Source organism: Clupea harengus, chromosome 16, assembly GCF_900700415.2.
Source record: "Clupea harengus chromosome 16, Ch_v2.0.2, whole genome shotgun sequence".
Taxonomy (NCBI): domain Eukaryota; kingdom Metazoa; phylum Chordata; class Actinopteri; order Clupeiformes; family Clupeidae; genus Clupea; species Clupea harengus.
The window spans coordinates 14,357,571-14,377,495 of record NC_045167.1 but is presented as its reverse complement, the minus strand read 5'-3'; the positions used below and the strand labels follow the sequence as shown (position 1 = coordinate 14,377,495).

General features: G+C 47.5%; 1 protein-coding gene across 2 annotated transcripts; it reads left to right on the top strand.

Moving 5' to 3' along the window:
* Positions 1 to 1,691: 1,691 nt before the first annotated feature.
* Positions 1,692 to 18,261, top strand: aebp2 (AE binding protein 2). Of its 2 annotated transcripts, none has more exons than XM_012823508.3 (8): positions 1,692 to 2,343; positions 7,831 to 8,044; positions 8,943 to 9,050; positions 9,463 to 9,649; positions 10,695 to 10,819; positions 12,072 to 12,139; positions 15,690 to 15,803; positions 17,131 to 18,261. In XM_012823508.3, exons 1-8 carry the CDS (start codon positions 1,817 to 1,819, stop codon positions 17,141 to 17,143), a joined length of 1,356 nt encoding a protein of 451 aa, XP_012678962.2. In that variant the 5' UTR covers positions 1,692 to 1,816; the 3' UTR covers positions 17,144 to 18,261. The 2 variants fall into 2 exon arrangements, with proteins under 2 accessions (XP_012678962.2, XP_012678961.2); XM_012823507.3 differs by having other exon boundaries at positions 1,693 to 2,343; positions 10,677 to 10,819.
* Positions 18,262 to 19,925: the final 1,664 nt, after the last annotated feature.

Here is a 19,925-nt window from a genome sequence, read left to right as displayed (position 1 = left end):
GTTATTTCTTGGATTTGGATTTGTAACACAAGGACAATTTGCAAGTATTTTTCCTTTGGACATACTGTAAGTGTGTGTGTGTGAGAGAGAGAGAAAGAGATACTGTGTGTGTGTGTGTCGTTGAGAGAGAGATTGTGTCTCTGTGTGTTGTTGAGAGAGAGAGAGAGAGAAATTGTGTGTGTGTTTCGTTACATATTTGCTGAAACACATGGTGGAATATCCTTGTTGTTGTTACACCAGACTGAATCTCTCCAATCAGGAGTACAGGTCTCTGCTCCCAGGTGTTGGAGATGGCTGCAGAAGGTTGTTTTTGGTGTAGTATGTCAAGTATCCAAAGAGAGGCTCTGTGTTCTCCAGACACCTCACTGATTGCTCTGGTCTGTGTCTGCTTACACTAAACCTGCACTCACCTGGGGGCGGTGAGACCTTTCATGTCCCAGAAGGACCCACAGGGACCTTCGGCCTTAAAAAAAAATCGCTGCTTGAAATAACCTTTTGAAAGTGAGTCAGCCACAAAGGGTCAGTTGCCAGCTGCATCACAGAGAAGCGACAAAACCGGGGGACCTTTGCTGCTCCATATCTACCTGACTTTTGAGTTTTTGGGTGTGACGTCACTGTCGAAATGCCAGTGGCTCTAACACCATGCTCTACATAAACACCCTCCCACACACTGAGTTCTGTTGCGTTCATCTGCAGATACAGTACACAGACACCCATCATTGAGTTTGGTGTTATAAAATAATTTGGAGGCCTGACCATCACTAGTTAGGTATTCCACCTTACATGTCGTCTACCTCTCTATTCATGTCTCTGGACACACACATATTGTCACATTCTCAAAAAAATATATTGATGCATTGACATCTTATATAATTTCCTCTTTTCCTCAGTAAAATAATCCCAATTTCCCATCTGTTGTGCTGTTTCAACAGCTGACAGTGGGCCTCTAACATGCACTGCTTAAATTGAACCAAGGCAAACAAGATTGCTGAAGAGGTTGCAGTAAACAATGTGGATATTTGGAGTACAATAGGGTGTTTTAATGAGTTTTTTGGTTCAATCCTTTATCCACGTTACACAAGACAGGTGACCCTGAATCCCACTACTGCAATAAGGACTGCAGTGAGAAGTCATTCACGCACCTGCGTTTCTATGTATTGTGATTTTTTTCGCCTGCAATCTTTTCATTCAGACCCATCTAAATTAATCTATTTTGAAAATTCAGTGCAATCTAATGCCTTCCCATAATTCTCGAAAAAATGTTGGACTAAAACGCTGCGAGTTTGTAAGTGAGTCAACACTGACATCTGGTGGTAAAATAAGTACAGAGCAGGCACCTTGCTATGGCCATTGAAGATGTTCGTATTGCAAAGGCTTGCGCTTTAAAGTTTGATTCCTTTCTTTCTGGTCCTTCGAAACTGCTTTAATAGGACATTTTGCTTTTTGCTTTTGCCACCACTAGTCTATAACCTTTCAGTAAGAATACAAAACTCTCGCCAGAATCTTTACAGTTCTATCTATGAGCAGCTATTTGACTGCTATTGACGTATTTTCGTGTCATTCGTTTCAATATCACGACTTTTCTCTCAAACGTGTAAACTTCTGCAAGACGCCTTTGTATTGTTAAAACTGAGAACACGTGGAAACATTCACGAACGAAATGGCTAAACGTCACGAGTCTCCGCCTCTCGCGTCCCTGTTCAACCTCTCGTGCTGCATCTCTCGAAGCTGGTTGGGGAACGAGAGCGCACGTAGAGACAATCGTTCTGGCTTAACTTCGTGGGGGTACAAATCGAAAAGCTTTTAACGATTAAAAATGGCTACCACTTCCACCGACGGAACAGATCAGGAATCCTCTACTCCTAGCGATCAAAACCCAACACTGGAAACTGAGAAAAGCGAAGAGAAAGCAGAGGGCCTTGTCTCGGAACAGGAACCGGTTGGTAACGAGACTGTAAAAATGGACGTGAACGACGGACAAGAAGGAGCAACAGAGGAGGACGAGAAACCATCGCCCGTACCCGAAGTCTGCCCAGAAACTACACCAACAGCTGTCATCACTAAGGAGGAAAGCGATGTGGTAAATTATATGGATTGTGACCTTACGGAATCCGGCAAAAGTCCGGAGCAGAGAAGCTCGGCGAGCTGCAACGGCACCGGAGACGGGACGGGGGAGCCGAAACAAGAACAAAGGGAAGAGAACGTGTCCTCTCCCAGCGACTGCATGAAGAGCAAAGCCGATGATTGTACAGATAAAACCGATCATGGCATAAAGAGACGAGCCAGCGTAGAAATGTCTTCGTCCGATGGAGAGCCTTTGAGTCGAATGGATTCAGAAGACAGGTTTGTGGGCATGCATCAAAGATTGCTTAGTTAGTGAAGACGAACAGCCACATAGCCTCCATCGCAACTTCGGCGACACTCTGCATTGATGGTGCATATGTGGGCTGCTGGTTGATTAACAATAATGACTCAATTTAACGCTTCAGTTAAGTTACTATTGTTGCTAAACAAGATGCATTGTGGCTTGTCCTCCTGTGTCGGCCTAACGGTAGCCCTTAAGTTCATTTTCAGCTCTGACAGTTTTTTCAAGTTCTATTGAACTTGTTTTGTTAGTGTCCCCTACGGGGGATATTAATGATAGAACCATGAAAACAACGAGCCTAGATTCATTTTGACACTTGATTTCCTACTTATCATTTATTTTACATCGCATGTTGGCTAACTATGTTTTTTGGTTGGAGCTAAAAAATAGTCTTTTGTTGTTATGAGTCTACAAGACGGAGAAGAGGAAGGTGGAGGCATACATAGGCTAATTGCATGTATAAATATTAGCTGTAAATGCTCAACATTAACGGCTACATTTCTCTACAGTATAACTACTTCATTTTTAGATTACCTAAAACTGACCGTTCTGTGTGGAAGTATCTTTATTTCTTAAATCATGAAAAATATTCTGTACAGCCCAACCAGAACAATTCTGTGAATGGGAACAGTCAATACAATACACTATATAAATGCATATAATTAGTCCAAAGTCACGTGCGTTTCAAATCCTTTCAGGGACAGGTTGCTTGCCATGCCCCCTTCAAGGAGGTGGTCATGAACAAAGTTTATTTTGCTCGCTTTGAGTAAGCGTTCAAAATTTGCTATGAGGGACATCACAGCTGCGTGCCAGCTTAAAATAACGAATTTACTGTAACGGTTTTTTCTTATTCGGGCAAATCTCACTAACCAGTCATACGGGAATTTCTGGACTGACTAACTGAGTAAATTCTCTTTAAACTCCTCCACGTTTAACCGCACCTGTCAGATGGGGACGGGCCAGAGTAAGCCTTTGTCTCTAAACGTATGTACCTTTTCCGTACTTGCTACAGGAACTTGGCATTAGATCATAACAATTCTGTGAAATCACAGTGTAGGTTCTATCCAGTGGCCTGCTTTGCACAGACCTTACATTATGCCTCCCACAGCATGTGGAAAGCATGCAGGACATTTTGAAACTGGTTTTCACCTGCTATTCTTTTTAATTGACCTCACTTTGACAGTAGCTTTTGGTCAGACAGTGGATTCTGCACAGCTTGTCAGCAGCCTCAGCCGAGGACATAATTCAGCTCCTCCGCGGTCCCCGATGCAGCTGTTGCTGCCTCCCCCCCCCCCCTGCTCCTCCTTCCAGAGTGCTTTGGGGAGAAGCAAATTCTTCCTGTTTCCCCTCTCCGTTAAGCACTCCCAGTGGGTCGTTCTGATGGTTGGAGCGAGGAGAGAGGGCATAGATGGATGGAAAGGATTTATTTTGAGGAGGAAGATGGGGGAGATGAAGACAGATAGAGATGGCCAGAGAGACAGAGAAGGAGGCATACACGAAGGGAAATAGATGAGATGGGGAGGGAGAGAAGCTGAAGAAAACCTGAAGGCGATGGAGGGACATGAAGAATAATGGGAGGGAGGGAAGTGCTCAGCAGCAGCAACACAGAATGGGAGAGAGTGATGGGCCACCTCCCAGGCTAAGATGATGACAATGGAGAGGTGTTGTCAGGCCTTCACACAGACAGCGGAAGAGAAGAGAGCCAATTAGAGAGGAGCAAATGGATAGAAGCAAGAGAGATGGCAGAAAACTAGCAAGAGAGAGAGAGTGAACAGAGAAACAGACACAGGAGAGAGAGGGGGTAAAAGGGAGGGAGCCACATAAGGAGAGAAAGAAAGAAAGACAGGCAGACATAGAAAGAGAGAGAGAGGGAATCCTTTCTGTTTCCGTGTCCCAGGGCTTTGTCCGTGTGGGACGAGGGGAATGGATTGCGGATCTGGGAGTGTGAGAGCGGGGGCCTTGAGCCCTGCTGTTTGGGCAGCTGGAGGGCCTGAATGTAACTTTTGTTCCCACTCCTGGCAGCAGCACAGCCACCACGCCAGAGCCACACCGCAGCTGCCGCCCCACTAGGTGTGTGTCTGTGTGTGTGTGTGGGTACACACATGTGGATATTCAACGCTTGGTGTGTGTGTGTGTGTATGAGAGAGAGAGAGAGAGAGTGTGTGTGTATGTTGGCTTATATGACATGTTTTACTAATTTCTGAAAGTGGTAGACTGCTAATGTATCACCTTTTATGTCTGTTTGCTGCAGAGTGTGTGTGTGTGTGTGTGTGTGTGTGTGTGTGTATATAGTTCTTTAAGTTATTGAGAGTCCATATTTCTGGTTCTGTGTGTGTGTGTGGACACTGGGTTGCCTCATTTGTGCTGTGAGCCCGCGGCTGGGTTTGTGGTGGCTGGTGGCTCCTCTCTGGCATCGCCCGCCTGCTCCGGCAGTTTGTCTTCCTGCGCTTGTAATTAGTGCAGCTGCGGTTGGAAGTGCAGCTGGGGTTAAGCCAGCGAGCCTCCACAGTTATGGGTTAGCGCTCGCTCACTCGCTGTGCGCTGACTGCTGGATGCTAACCACGCTTCACCTCTCGCTGCCAGTGAGCCTTCTTTAACGAGACGAAACCCAAAGGGGGGATTAGACAACCTCAATTTCACTTTTTGACTGTCACACATTTTCACTGAATCGTGTCGTCCCACAAATTCCTCAGAGAGTAAAAGTTGAAGTCAGCAAGGCTACACCTTCAAATTCCCCACCAGTCAGTTGGTTGCAGTAGTGGGTGAATGTACAGTCTAAACTATCAAGACTGGTACAGAGAGATGAGGTCATAGAAAGACAGTATGAGTGGGATTCTAGATACCTTTTTTTTTTTTTCACATAAGTGAGGTTGAGGCACTATATCATTTATGGTCTTCCCCTGAAACCCTCTGAGGTTTAAGTGTATTATTTCCTTACACCACATTGTACGTATCTCGCTTCCACTGTCTGCAGTGCCCTTTACCCTGGCGGGTACAGATATCTCCCATTGAAACGCCTTGGTGGCTGATAAACACTCACCCTGAGCAGGCCTGGGCCCAGATGTCTCCAGAAATGCCCCTGCTGTTCCCCAGGTGCTGTGCAGCCTGAGCTGCTCTCCTGTCAGTCTTCCCACACCTTCAGCCCAGCCGAGACGCAACCCCCCCCACCCCCATAAAACTGCCCAGTGGAGGCACAGCTTTGAGCCTAAGTTGTGTCAGATGCAATGTCTTGTTTTCAGACGTGCACACACACACACACACACACACACACGCACACAGACACGTTTCCGCTCTGTAATGAAAGCCATGAGAAGGACCAGCTTTGGCTGATGGGTGAGGGTGGAGGGAGGGGTGGTCGTGGCCAGAGAACCGGCTTCAGCAGCACCCTGTCTTCTTGTTTATGGGTGGAAGGAAAAGCTTTGGATGGTGCTGCCTGTATTACACAGATGGGCTGTCTCATCATGGATTGCTCTCTCAGTCTCTCTCTCTCTCCTTCTGTCTATTCTGTCTTTTTCATCTTGGCATCTGCCTGCCTCTCGCTCTCTCGCTCTGTCTCTGTCTGTCAGTTCAATTCAAAGAGCTTTTTTTAAGCATTGCTCTAACATTGTATAGCCTAGTACTGCCAAAACACGTGAACAGAGACATCAGTGCAGACAACAGCAGGGGAAACAGGAGGAACAAACGAAATAAGAGCAGAATATCAACAACTCCATCACACATCTCTTGTTTGCCTCTCTTCTTCCCCATTCACACACTCAAACACACCCACTGAGGAGATTGTTGGCAGGACGTGTGCTTACAGTTGCAGATAATCACGAGCTTAGAGGGCAGGCGGATGTGTGTTTGAAGACATAAGCGTGTCCTTTCCTTCAGACATCTGGTTCTGTTCATAGGCCTGGCCCGCCACACACACACACACACACAAACACACACATCGTGCGCGCAATGGGTCTGTGTGTGGTGACAGACAGGTGGAGATGTGCAAGCTCGCAGGCACTGAAACTTCCTTTCATCACCTTAAAACCACATGTGAGCCTGCAGGCCCCTGCTGCAATGCTGAGCGACTTCGAGAGGCCAGGGTGCAGAGGCGATCAGCCACGCGGACACACACACACACACACACACACACACACACACACACACACACACACACACACACCCCAGCGCATTGTCTCTCAGACACGGGTAGCTGCCTCTGAATGGGTTACAGCAGATGGAAACTGCTGGAGTCTCCAGTGAAGAACCGCGTCTTTTTTTTTCTTTTTCTTCCTCCCTGTTGTTGTTGTGGGTGAGCTCACCAGCCAGTCCTCCCTCCCTCCCTCCCTTCATTCCTCTCTTTTCATCTTTCTCCTCCAAATCCCTGTATTCCGTCGCTTCCAGCCATCAGCACCCCCTTCCGCCTGCAATATGGGGGTGAGTTGGGGGGGAGTGTCCCCTCCCCTCTCCGCTCCTGCCTATTCAAGTCCCTTTAGTCCCCTTCACGCTGTCGCCCTGTCATTACTGAGGCACAGAGAGTGAGTGCTGGGGAGGGAGAGAGGGTGCGAGTGAAAAAGAAGTTAGTGAAAAGATCTGGACGAGCGAACACGAGAAGGAGGCTCACTCACAGAACGAGCACAAAAGGTGTGTGCGCGAGAGAGAGAAAGGAGAAAAAAGGGCGAAGGAGGAGGTGACCGAGACAGAACGCGAGAGGCAGCCCAGGAGCCACGATAACTATAGGGACTAGAAGTGTGAAGGGGACTTGGAACACAAAGGGTTTTCGGCGAGGTTGAGCACAAAAGAGAGAGAGACACTCTATCGGCCAGAGGCCCAGCTGCTGGAGCTCAGTAATGGGGGGGGGGGAGAGGAGAGCCTCCTATGCAGCTGCAGGTCTGGCCTTCTCTTCAGGCGGCTGGAGCCTCTCTCTGGGCCTCCCTGTGGGCTAGGCCAGCCCGGGTTCATTTGGCCAGTGTAAATAGCCGGCGTGTTTAATGTAAGCAGCGTAACTCAGCATGGATGTGGCGCTGTAAACAGAAGTAAGGAGAATTACGCTCTGGAGAGGCTGGGAAGTCTTGTGTTTGTGTGTGTGTGTGTGTGTGTGTGTGTGTGTGTGTGTGTGTGTGTGTGTGTGTGTGTGTGTGTGTGTGTGTGTGTGTGTGTGTGTGTGTGTGTGTGTGTGTGTGTGTGTGTGTGTGTGTGTGTGTGTGTGATGAGCACCATCCACAATCTCTCTCTCTGTGTGTTTGTGTGTGTGTACACACTCAGCTCTCAGTCTTGGACACCTTAGTGTCAGCAGAGCATTGCATAATGGACTTGCTAATTTTTCCTTACATGACCCTAATGGTGAACCTGGGATTCACAAAGCCTGCTGATGTCATCACATATTAGCAGAACACTGTGTTGTTACTGTCAATTCTGTGTGTTCAGTTGTTTGAGGAAACTGCTGTAATGATGAACTAATGTGTGCCCGTGTTTGTGTGTGTTCTCAGTATCAGCAGCACGCTGATGGACCTGGAGAGCACGGCGTCCAGCGGCCGCTCCACGCCGGCCATGATGAACGGGCACGGCGGCACCGTGGCCCCCGCCACCAAGGGCGCCTCGTCTTATCCGTGCCACTGGGACGAGTGCCACATGCTGTACAGCACCAGCCCTGACCTGGCCGAGCACATCCGAGGCGTGCACGTGGACGGCCAGCGCGGAGGGGTCAGTCTGGGGGTGGTCTGTCTCTGTCTGCCTTCCTGTCTGTCTGTCTGCCTTCCTGTCTGTCTGTCTGCCTCCCTGTCTGCCTCCCTGTCTCTGTCAGAAGAGGTCCCACAATCTCACAAGACAAACTTGTATTCCTCTCTGTTTTTTATAAGTCTCTCGCTTTCATTTCGCCTCTCTCTTTACTTGGTCTCATGGGCTCTCTCTTCCCATACTCATTCTTCTCATACTCATCTCCTTGTCTACGCTAATACAAACACACATACCTCTTTTTGCTTGCAATAACAATTTCACTGTCTTTTTTTCATTAATTCACTCTCTCTCTCTGTCTCTCTCCCCATACCATGAAGAGGGCTAAACAGACCCACACAGTCTCTCTCTCTCTCCCTCCCTCCCTCCCTCCCTCCCTCCCTCCTTTGCTGTCTCTGTGTCTGTCTATCATGTGCTGTCCTCTCCCAACCCCGTCAGCACCTCTGGATCTCCTCATAGCAATGAAAAACCTCCTCGCCACACAGCTGCAGACACGAGTTCAAATGGTTGTCAGCCCTGTCTGTCTGTCTGCTCTCTTTGTTCCTACTCTTCTCTTTCTATCCGCGTGCTATTTTTTTCAGACGTTTTTTTTCTTTGCCGGTGCCCCCTCCCTTACTTACACCAGCATGAAAAAGAAATCACCCCGTCTATCATGCCAGAGGTTGTCAGAGTGTGCATTATGCTGACTTTGGGTTTGAGTCACTTCAGGCAAACTTTAAACACATTCCCACTCACACACACACACAGTCTCTCGCTTGCAAATTCTTTTACACACATACTCAAACCCAAGCGCAGGCGTACAGGTGGCGGTGAGCTGCTGGTTGACACGCTGCTGTAATCTGCTGCGTGTGTCTCTGTCTGTCTGCAGGTGTTTGTGTGCTTGTGGAAGGGCTGCAAGGTGTACAACACGCCCTCGACCAGCCAGAGCTGGCTACAGAGACACATGCTGTCCCACAGTGGAGACAAGCCCTTCAAGGTAGGATTGGTGCTGCTCGTTCACCCGCATACATACACACACACACACACACACACACACACACACACACACACACACTCTCACACACGCATACACACACACACACGCATACATACACACACACACACTCTCACACACCCATACACACACACACACACACACACACACACACACACACAAATACAAATAGTGATGGAGAGGTGATCTTTCTCTCACTCTCTCTGCATGCACAGGCACACACACATACTCAGCAATACTATCCAAATTCAAGACAAGACAAATTCATTGATCATGAATTTTAAGGGTCATTTTCCATCCAGTTTTGGATGTTTAATCCAGCATTTGTAATCTAGTAATAACACAACATGGTTACTAACTCTTCATGCTGAATACTCTTCTCTGTCCTCAATAGTGTGTGGTCGGTGGTTGCAATGCCACCTTTGCCTCCCAGGGGGGGCTAGCGCGCCACGTGCCCACCCACTTCAGCCAGCAGAACTCATCCAAGATGTCCAGCCACTCCAAAGTGAAGGAGGAGTCGCCCTCAAAAGCTGGAATCAACAAGCGGCGGAAGCTGAAGAACAAGCGTCGACGCTCGCTGCGTATGTGTCCATCCCTGTCTCTCTCTGGTTCGCTCTCTTTCCTTCTCTCTCTGTCTCTCCTTTTCCCTTCCCCTAGCACTCTTTCCTGAAAGGTTCTCTCCCCCTGTCTCCTCTCTTCCTCTTTCCTGCTCCTGGTTGAGGTTTTTATTTTCCCTGTGGTGTTTCTCTCTTCCCTCCTCCTCCTCCAATCCCAGCTGCCCATCCCTTGAAATAGGTGTCTCTTTGGGTCCTTACACACTTTATCTATTGCCCCATCACAGACACAAGGGTGGAGAACACACAATCTCTCCTTGAGTTAGAGCGAAATACATTTGTTATCTTCTCAGCTGTTAGCTTTAGCTATACCGTGTAGGCTATCTTCACCAGGTCTCCTGGGGACAGGTTTGCTGGTGTTGATTTGCTGACACCTGCCCCCTGACTCACTGAGCTCCTCCACACCACTACTGGGAAACTAGCACGTTGGTGATTAGCGGGGATAGCATGGAGCTAACCGATTAGGTGGACCACAGCACACAGTTAGATGAGGAACCAGTTTGTGTCTGTGTTTTCTGTATTTCTTAGTGAGGGTATACGTGCTTGCTTGCAAGAGGAAGTTGGCTGGTGGAGACTGTTGCAGTACCAGTGTTTTGATGTGGTCACTGAGTGTGTCTGTAGTACAGCATTTGCACCCGGTCTCCGCATCACATCAGCCTGGCAAGGCTGCACGTGATCTCGACCAACAGGGGAGTGGGGACACACGCTCAAGCTAGACTAAGTCACCTGCTGTTTAGATCATTTTAAGGTGTTAAAGCAGTGTCATCAGTCATTAGTCAACTTTTTAATGAGGTGTAGATGAAGCCTTTTCCTTTTAATGTCTGTAACAGCCCCTTCAATGATAAATGCGCAAATGAGATCCCCAGAGATCCCCAAGAGCTGAGAAGAGGTCTTAAAGTTCTAAAATGACGGTTGTAGGAAGCACCCTGTCAGTCATGGCTTCCCTCTGTCTAAACATCTCCAGCTGTTTAACGTTCCCCTTCTCTCACTGCAGTCTGTCTCCTTCCCGCAGCGCGGCCGCACGACTTCTTTGATGCCCAGACGATGGACGCCATCCGGCACAGAGCCATCTGCCTTAACCTGGCCACTCACATCGAGAGCCAGGGCAACGGTCACAGCGTGGTCTTCCACAGCACGGTGAGAAATCAGTAATGCTGACTGACCACCAGGGGGCACCAGAACCTCAGCCGTCCCACAAATGCTCTCCAACAGTAGAGGCTATTGCCACAACCATGTATGGATACTTTATTAGGCGTAAGGACCTGTATTTAAGCTTTCATACAAATTAATTATATACATTACATACATTAACTTCAGTAAAAGACACACATAATTAAAGTATAGCATTTAAATTCTCATGGAATGAGAAGTACCTGGTCATAATTTGTAATCACGCAGTTAAACACGCACACACTCACATAAACACTCACAAAACATCAGGGACCTCTGTGGTATAGGCTGTAGTAGACATAGGCAGGGGCTTCCCATGTCGACTCATTTTCTACATAATCTGACAAAACCCCCTCGGTAATCCACACACCTCTCCGACTCCCACCCCCACGTTCCTCCCTCAAGGTCACTCCGGTCGTCAGCCTCCTTGGCATCTCCCCTTTAATGCTCAGCTTTATTTGATAAATGAGAACAAATCCTTCAACACTCACAAATTCCTCCTTCTAGTAATTCCTAATGTCTCAAAATATAGATGTTCTTTCTTTAATAGGGCTTAAGACCTTAATAAGCTTAAAATCACAGTTGTATTTGCGTATCCCATCCCATTGGATTGTGGTCTATTTGTATCTGCAGTCGGCTTCAGCAGTTAGAAGCCCATGGGACTGAAGCTCACCCCTGTGAAAGATTAATTAAAGAGCTAATAAAGCTGCTGCCAGCTCAGTGGCCCTCCTACGTACGGACGCACACACACACACACACACACACACACACACACACACACACACTGTCTGTTGCACACAGGCAGGCTCATACACACACACTACAAGGGAGTATACACACACACAGGCCGAGCCAGACTGTTTATGGAGCCGGACCACAACACTGACTCTCCCCCTACACACATAGCTGAAGGTCCTCCTCAAGGGCTGCTTCCTGCTCGAATAACAGACAATTAACAATTAACAGCCAACAAGGAATCCATCCCTTTCTTACTGTGTGTCTCTTTCCGCCCTCTTCCACAGTCTTTCTCTCTATCTATCTCCCCTCTTCCTGTAACAACAACAACATGTCGTGTCAGAAAGTCAGTGAAGGATAAAGTGAAATATCAAAATGAGATGGTGGTTAAGTTTCATTTTTTAGGGGGTTTGTTTACTTCCTGTCTTTTTATGATTTTTTTTAAATTTTATTTTTAATTGTGTTCTATTTTTTTTGGCTTCAGGTGATCGCCAGGCGAAAAGAGGATTCTGGGAAGGTGAAGATTCTCCTGCACTGGACTCCTGAGGACATGTGAGTAGAGAGAAAGAGAGAAAGAGAAAGAAAGAGAGGGATGGAGAGAATGTGAGAGAGCTTCAGACCTCTGGCCCCTCCACCATTTTGCCTCCTAAAATGTCAGCTGTTGAGCAGGCTGTGAGTCAGGGACCTGGAGTCTGGGCTCTGTGTGCGGGGCCTGGCCTGCTCACCACTGAGTCAGAGACAGAGACCTTGTTTACCTCAGCACTCAGCCATCTCACACACACACACACACGGAGAGAGAGAGAGAGAGAGAGAGACATGTCCGCTCAAATACGCACACATGAACACACTGTCTCTGAAAGGGACACACACATAAAATCTCTAAAAGACCCCTAGAGCCATACTTATACACACACATAGACACACACTCTGTTTCTGAAAGAAACATGCATTCGCACATGCACGTGCCCAGAATCTTCGAAAGAGGCAGACACTCACTCATGAACACACATGCTCACAGAGAAAGATGGAGTACACACACACACACACACACACACACACACACACACACACACACACACAGCACAAAATCTTAAGAGGATCTGGCCTTGGTCCGATATTGATGTAACGCCACTCCAGCTGAATGTTTCATGACTGTGCCAGCCCTTGGGCATTACCAGCTGAGCCCAGTTCCTTTTCCTGGGCACGAGCTTCAGCCACACACTCCTGGGCTAATACCCCACACTGAGCACACCGTTTCAGTAATGGCATCCCTGATAAAGGACCCCTGATGGCTAATGCTTGGCTATTTGATATGTTTTGCCTTTTTTTAAAGGTACTTAAACCGCTCAACTGTCAGTGTGAACCTGTTTTTGCCTCATCTAGAAGACGTGTTGAGTGAAAGGATCAAGTCCTACATGGACAGCATGTGTTCTGCACTTGTACTGCCTGGGATATCAGCCTGTTACTTGTGGTTGCCAGGTCTGAAGTTGCCAGGTCTGAAGTCATCCTCAGTGCAGTTTCTTTTTTGTCTTTTTTTCTTCCATCAAGCTCTATCCATCACTCCCCTCATAATTTTGTCAGGATGATTGGCGGCAGGCTTCCCCACAGAGCGACGAACCGCACGCGGGTCTGTGGAGACGACGAGCATCTCCGTCACCACGTTAGCCCACTGGCCGGCCTGCTACAGTCAGTAGCCACGCCCCCCGAACCCTTCATTCTTCACCAAGAAAGCCTGCCGTTTTTCGCGGAAAAAGCAATTGATGGAAACAGAACATCCTCTTTTTTTTCCTCCCTTTAACTCCAAGGATCTTGGCAGCTTCTCCCATAAGGCAATATTTATGTGCTCTTTCTGCGTCCTCTCTCTCTCCAAAGAAATACTGAGGAATGCCTGACATTCTCTGTCTTTCTTTCTTTCCCTCTCTCTCTCTCTCATTCTCTTACCCTCTCTCTCTCTCTCTCTCTCTCTCTCTCTCTCCCCCCGAAGCCAAGCTCTCACAGCGCCACAGCGCGCTGTGCCGGGGCTCACCGCGAGTCTGACTGATTGACCCAAATACACTCCGCACTTCCTGTCTCCGCTCGGCCACCTCGCAGGAAGATATATATGTGCGCCCCCCCCCCCCCCACGCGATCTCATAAAGAGCTCTTGGCCTGATGGAAAAGGCAGGAGAGAGAAGAGTGAGGGAGTGAGAGAAATTTTGGGAAGGAGAGAGAGGGGTAGGAAGAGCAAGATGGTGAGAGAGATGGACAAAGCGCTTTTCCTGTACTGTGCTCCCCTGCTTTGGTGTTCTCCACCCCCACCCATGCATGGCTCTCCAGCCTTCCTCTCGTATACCTGTCAGCGAGAATTATGGGCCCCAGGTCCTGAGGAGAATATTACCTTTTGAGGGGGGTCAGGCACATGGCCTCGAGCTTTCGATTTGGAAGAGCAGCTGGAATGAGTCACCGTGGGGAAGAGGCTCCATACCCACCTTTTATCACGGGATCCAGAGGAACAAAAAACACCGCTTTGAGAGTCTCCGCAGGACCCCTTTGTTCTTCGTTCCTCAGTGGACGACTCGTATCAGAGTGATGGAGTTCATGTGTCCTTGGCAGAAAATCTGTCGTTTTTTTTCAGTGCCTTTGTTGATTTTTTTCAATTCTTATTCTCTCGCTCCCTGTCATCTCTCTCTCTCTCTCTCTCTCTCTGTCTCACCCTCTCTCTTTCACGCTTACCATGATTCCTTAAGTTTCTCTTCTTGCCCTTTTCTTTACTGTGTTGGTGTCCATCCCTCCCTGCCTGCTGACCTCTGAGATGCAGCTATGACCTCTTGACCTCTTGTGTCCTGAGACTTAATGAGGGCGCGTGGCTTAATAGCTTCTGAACATCCTCCGTTAACCACAGCTCTTAAGGATAGGAGCTTCAGCCCCTGGCTGAAAACAGGAATGTGTTTTTGTGTGTGTGTGTGTGTGTGTGTGTGTGTGTGTGTGTGTGTGTGTGTGTGTGTGTGTGTGTGTGTGTGTGTGTGTGTGTGTGTGTGTGTGTGTGTGTGTGTGTGTGTGTGTGTGTGTGTGTGTCTGGCCAGTGCAGAACCTCTCTTCCTAGTGGAAACCATGTGACCCACCACCATGAGTGCACACGGAGAAGACGACAGGCCCTGTCATGAAGGATAAGACTAAGCGCAAAAGGTTTATCATGTTAAAAAAACGAAACAAAAGAAAACAGCTGCGTAGCCTGGTTTTAGGTTTTATGGGCTTCTCCTGGCATGTGTTTCCATGACTCCCTCGCCTCCCATGGTTCTGGTGATGAACATCCAGGAGGAGTTTCATGTGTATGTGGGGCCAAATCTGCGCTTCGTTCGTGTTGTTGTCAGGCTCGGCGTGGTGTTTTCCGTGAATGTTGTGCACGCTTCTTTAGCGGTGCGGTTTCTCCTCCTGTTCAAGGCTGGCGTGCTCCTCCTGGGAACTTCTATTCTGAGGCAGCCATCAATCTGCATCTGAGGAATGCCTGTCAGGCGGAGCGATAACACGGAAAAGTTGTTCCTCCCCGGAGATGCTTTTATTTCAAACGTACATTTCTGGGTCATGAAAACAAGTCGAACCCAAACAAGCGTCTTTCGCAGAATCGGTCCAAAAGTAGAAAGGGGGTGTGGGATGGGGAGTTGGTGGCCGTCGATTCAAACGCAAGAAAAACAACCTCCAATCTTCTTTTGCAGAGTTGTGTGTAGACCTGTGTCTCAAAGGTAGCTTGGTGTGTAAAGTTTTCAAATTGTGTGTGTGTGTGTGTGTGTGTGTGTGTGTGTGTGTGTGTGTGTGTGTGTGTGTGTGTCTTAAACAACTTACTCAGTGGAGCAGTAGCGCAGTGGTGACATCGGTGTCCCATACCATACATGGGCCCAGTGCCCACAGAGACCCAGGTTCAAGGTCATTTCTCGTGCCTACTCCCCATCTCTCTCCCACTCACTTCCTGTCATATCTTCACTGTCCTGCCAAAGAGAGGCTAAAAAAAGCCCCCAAAAATAAAACGCCTCACTGAGACACTCGCTGTGTGTTCATTAACGTACTCTTGTGAGACCTGCTCACCTGGCGCTGACCGTAACCGTGTGTCTCTTCTCCTCTCCCGCAGCTTGCCGGACGTGTGGGTGAACGAGAGCGATCGGCCACAGCTCAAGACCAAAGTGGTGCATCTCTCCCAGCTGCCTCAGGACACAGCCGTGTTGCTGGACCCCAACATCTACAGGTGAGACCGTACCTCAGACAAAATTCACACGCACATTTCACAATCGAATGACATGCAAAGTCGAAATATTGTCAATGTTATCACATAGTACTACTGTTGTCACCCATCGGGTACACATAGAGAACACACACACACACACACACACACACACACACACACACACACACACACACACAAATGGAAAAATGCAGAAATATACCTTGAGAAACTTTCCGCTGCTTGAAAACACCTAGACAGCCTATGAACACAGAAGGGCTCATGTCCATAGTCTGGACGGTGAAAGCCCCAGTCAGTGAGGGAGGCACTGAAGATGTGAGACTCCCACCCAACAGTCTTATTAAAGTATCAGTGAAAATTGAAATGCCCCCCCCCCCTCCCCATCTTCTCACACCTCACCCTGGAGTAGGTGAACACCCAGATATTGCACTCACAGTCTGGTATTTACAGCTCCATGCCATCCGGTTTGTAGCAGTCCGCGAGAAGTACTCCATGGGTTTCGGCTGTTTATGTTTGCTGGCAGTTGCAACTGTTCGCCAGCAGATGGCACACCTCGCTGTAAAGCAGTAGTGTTGCACTTCAAAGCAAGTCTGTGTACAGCAGCATTGGGAATGCTGTTAAGGCCAGCTGTGGCCCTGCACACGCACAAAAAAACATGCTCACACACTATGTTATTGTAGTGCTTTTCTGTACTGTGGCCTGGTGTGTAGTTCACACTGTGTGTGTGTTTGGGAATGGGTGTGTGTGTGCGTGTGTGATCTGGAAGATTTTAATTTCAGCACTTTATAAAACTGACATTGCCTTGCTGTTTTTCTAATGCCTTGGTGTTATTTTATTTGTGTAATTGTTGTAAATATGATGATGACAATATTGTTTACAGTGGTAGTGTATGGAGGCTATATGTGTGGGGACTCAATGCCCCTCAGTTAGCTGGTATTTGAGGCATCCTGAGAATGCTGTTACTCGCACACCCCACTGCGAGCGGAGTCCCATGTATCCATGCATGTTAATCACAACACAGGCCCCACTTCACACCACAACCTGTCAAGCCCTTCATGTGGACATGGATGCATTCAGGAACTTACTAGAAACTCTGCTATCCCAGTTTACCAAAAAACACAAAAAAAACACACCATACCTCAACTGGCTTAGCTTTTCCCAGAAACCCGCATTCTAGAATTCCCCAAGGTCGCGACCTTTCCCTCGCGGCTGGGTTCAGCAGCGGGGCGGCTCTCGCCCCGGCCAGCGGTCCCCGTTTGCGCTCCAAATGAGATGCGTGTGCCAGTGCTTGGACTAACGCTCCCGGGCTCTTGTGTTTTTTCTCCCCCAGGATGTTCTTCTAGGCCCGGAGGGAGGCCCGTGTCGTGACCTGCTGATGTCCGCGCAGTGACGTGGACGACCGGAACAGTCGAGACAGGAGAGTTTCTTTTTTTTTTTTTTTTTTTGGTTTGGTCGTTTTGTTTTGTTTTGTTTTGATTCCCTCCCTGTTCTGTGCTTCTTTATTTTTTTTTTCAATTTTGTGTCAATCTTTTGTTTTCATAGTTTGCCAAAGTATGCAGTGACTTTTGACTTCTTTTTTTTTTTTATAACTTTTTTTTTATTTTAAGGGATTCCTCAAAATTATGAAACAAACAAAAAAAAAAAAACGTATCTGGTGCTGAAGTTTTGTCAAGAGCTTGTCTAGGAACTTCCTTTAAAAAAGTATGTTTCCTTCAGTAGAACACATATGATTGAAAAAGCGGGTTTTCCTTTTCCTACACCATTTCCTCTGTAGAGGTTTGTATTTGTAGAAAAACTCGTCACTGTAAATATTCCTGGAGATTTGTAATATATTTTTATACCATGAAAAGTTTTACCGTGCTGTACTTCTACTGTAGATAGACGTGAAATCTCACAACCTGTTTTCTCCTTTATATTTCTGCGTTTGAAGAAAAGCATAATTGTACATAATGTGATAATAAAGTAGATTCGATGGATCCTGGGCTTTTCTCTCGTCCCTCAGCGCAGTCAGTCTAAAGGCAAGATTAAGCGATCTCCCTCACTTCAATGTAAAGGCAAGATTAAGCGATCTCCCTCTCTTCAATCCTGTAATTTGTGAAGCACTGGTCTGTCTCAACCTTGTGGGGTTTTTGCATCTAATGATTCACTTCGTCTGCTTCCTCAATAAAACGGATGAAGTATCACCATCAGGCCAAGTATATATTCAACGTATGTGTTTTGTTTTTCTGTATGTGTACGTATAAACGACTGTGCTGGGGATCGGACATGATGGCAGTATTACGCTCAGATCTCTGGTGCTTTGTATGTGGGAAGAGGCTTTGCATAGAAATGTCAGCCGTGAGAATAGCTGTGTTTTAGTCTCCCGAGTCGTGAGCACTTCACTTCTTGTCTTAACATTGCGTAAGATGGGATGTCAAACTCTGTCTTTGTAATAAAATGGAATATTAATTTTAAAATGCCACCCAGCTGTGGGAGTGTGTTTTTTTTTTTTTAACCTTCTGTAAATTGTGTGTGTGTGTGTGTGTGTGTGTGTGTGTGTGTGTCTGTCCTTACTGAGGTCGGAGAAGAGGGACAGTGTTTGGTGTGCTGGTGAAGTGGGGGTGGAGTGTCTCTCTTTGGAATGTTGGTAGCTGGGCATCTGGGAGTCATTTGCAGGACAATTCTTCAACGATATGAACTGGGTCGGTGGGGGGGTAAAAACTGCAGTGCTACCCTCAGATCGGGCAGCGTGGTGTGCCTGAAAAGACAGCTGCCTGCTTTGTCAAGTGCACATGTTCGCCAGATCCAACCACACCGAGTCAGATGGCTTCCTTTCAACACTTCCTAGTAAATACCCCTCTGACCAAAACATACGGTGCCCTTGATGAGGTGACGTCAGTGGATTTCGAATCGTTTACAAGTCTAATTCTCTTTGCAGTCATTGTGCAAGAGGCTTTTTCCAGGCTGTTTCCAAAGGATGGTCAGACGTAACAAGACCTGTAGACGGGGTGGGATGGCACCGTTTTCATCCCGTTAACACAACACTTAGCTTGAGGAGACTGAGTTCCAAGATCACATTTTGGCGGCTGGAGAGAGTTTTTTTTTTTTTTTTTTTTACTCACTCTCCCGTTCCTTTAAATGGAGTGAATGAACGTGGCTGAAGGGCTCGCAGTGACGAAGGCGCAATTAGAATAAATGTGTCACAGCTGTCTGTGGCCGTCTGTCACTGCACAATGAGGTTGTTTGTGCGACTCTCGCTTAGCTCCGTTCAGCTCAGCCCAGAGCAGACGAAAAGGGGGGGGGGGGTTCTGTCCTGGAGTTGGGATGTAACTGTGCAAGTGTAGGAAAGGCACAGATGAATGCAGCGGGGAAGGACTCGGAAAGATGGTGGGAAGGTTTTTATCCTACCTGATAGATTAATCTGGATGTGTTGCCAAGCTGTTTGTGTTCATGCATGTGTGGGTTAGTGTTAGACTCGTTGGAGGGCCTCAGTACTTCTACATCATTGTAATAGTATGTTACATTTACATTTCTACATCATTGTAATAGTATGTCACATTTACATTTCTATGCCATTGTAATAGTATGTTAGATGCATAGTGTGAATCAGTTGCTGCCTTTCTGAAGTTTACCCTGAATATTACTTTACTTATTCTCCTTCAGCACATCAGGTGTGAAAACAGGGTTGTAAAGTTGAAAGCTTTTTTTTGTCTCCCTTTTTTGCCCGTAAGACTTATGAGCACTGCTGTCCTGACCAAGAATTTAAGCCTTACATCAGGAACAAAGACAATAACACGAGACCCTAAAATCACTTCTGGGAGCATTTCGTCTTCTGCAGGCATTCCAACTGATTTTTCGGAATATGAGTGCTGGCAAGGGGTGTGTGCAGGAATAAGTCAAACTGCCCGTCTCTCCTCTCTCAAAGATTCTTTTCATTTTTATGATCCCTTAACTGCTTTTGGTGATGATTATGTCTTTGCGCGGCCTACAATTTCTCAACAATTACTCTCGGAGGGTGGGGGGGGGGGGCGGGGTTGTTCGGCAGGCACCGCAAGTAATCCACATTGCCTTCCTGCTGAACTGGTCTCAGCTTCATGCAGGCCTTGCCGAAGTAAAAGGGAGATTTGTCACGCCGCCCTGAGTTGT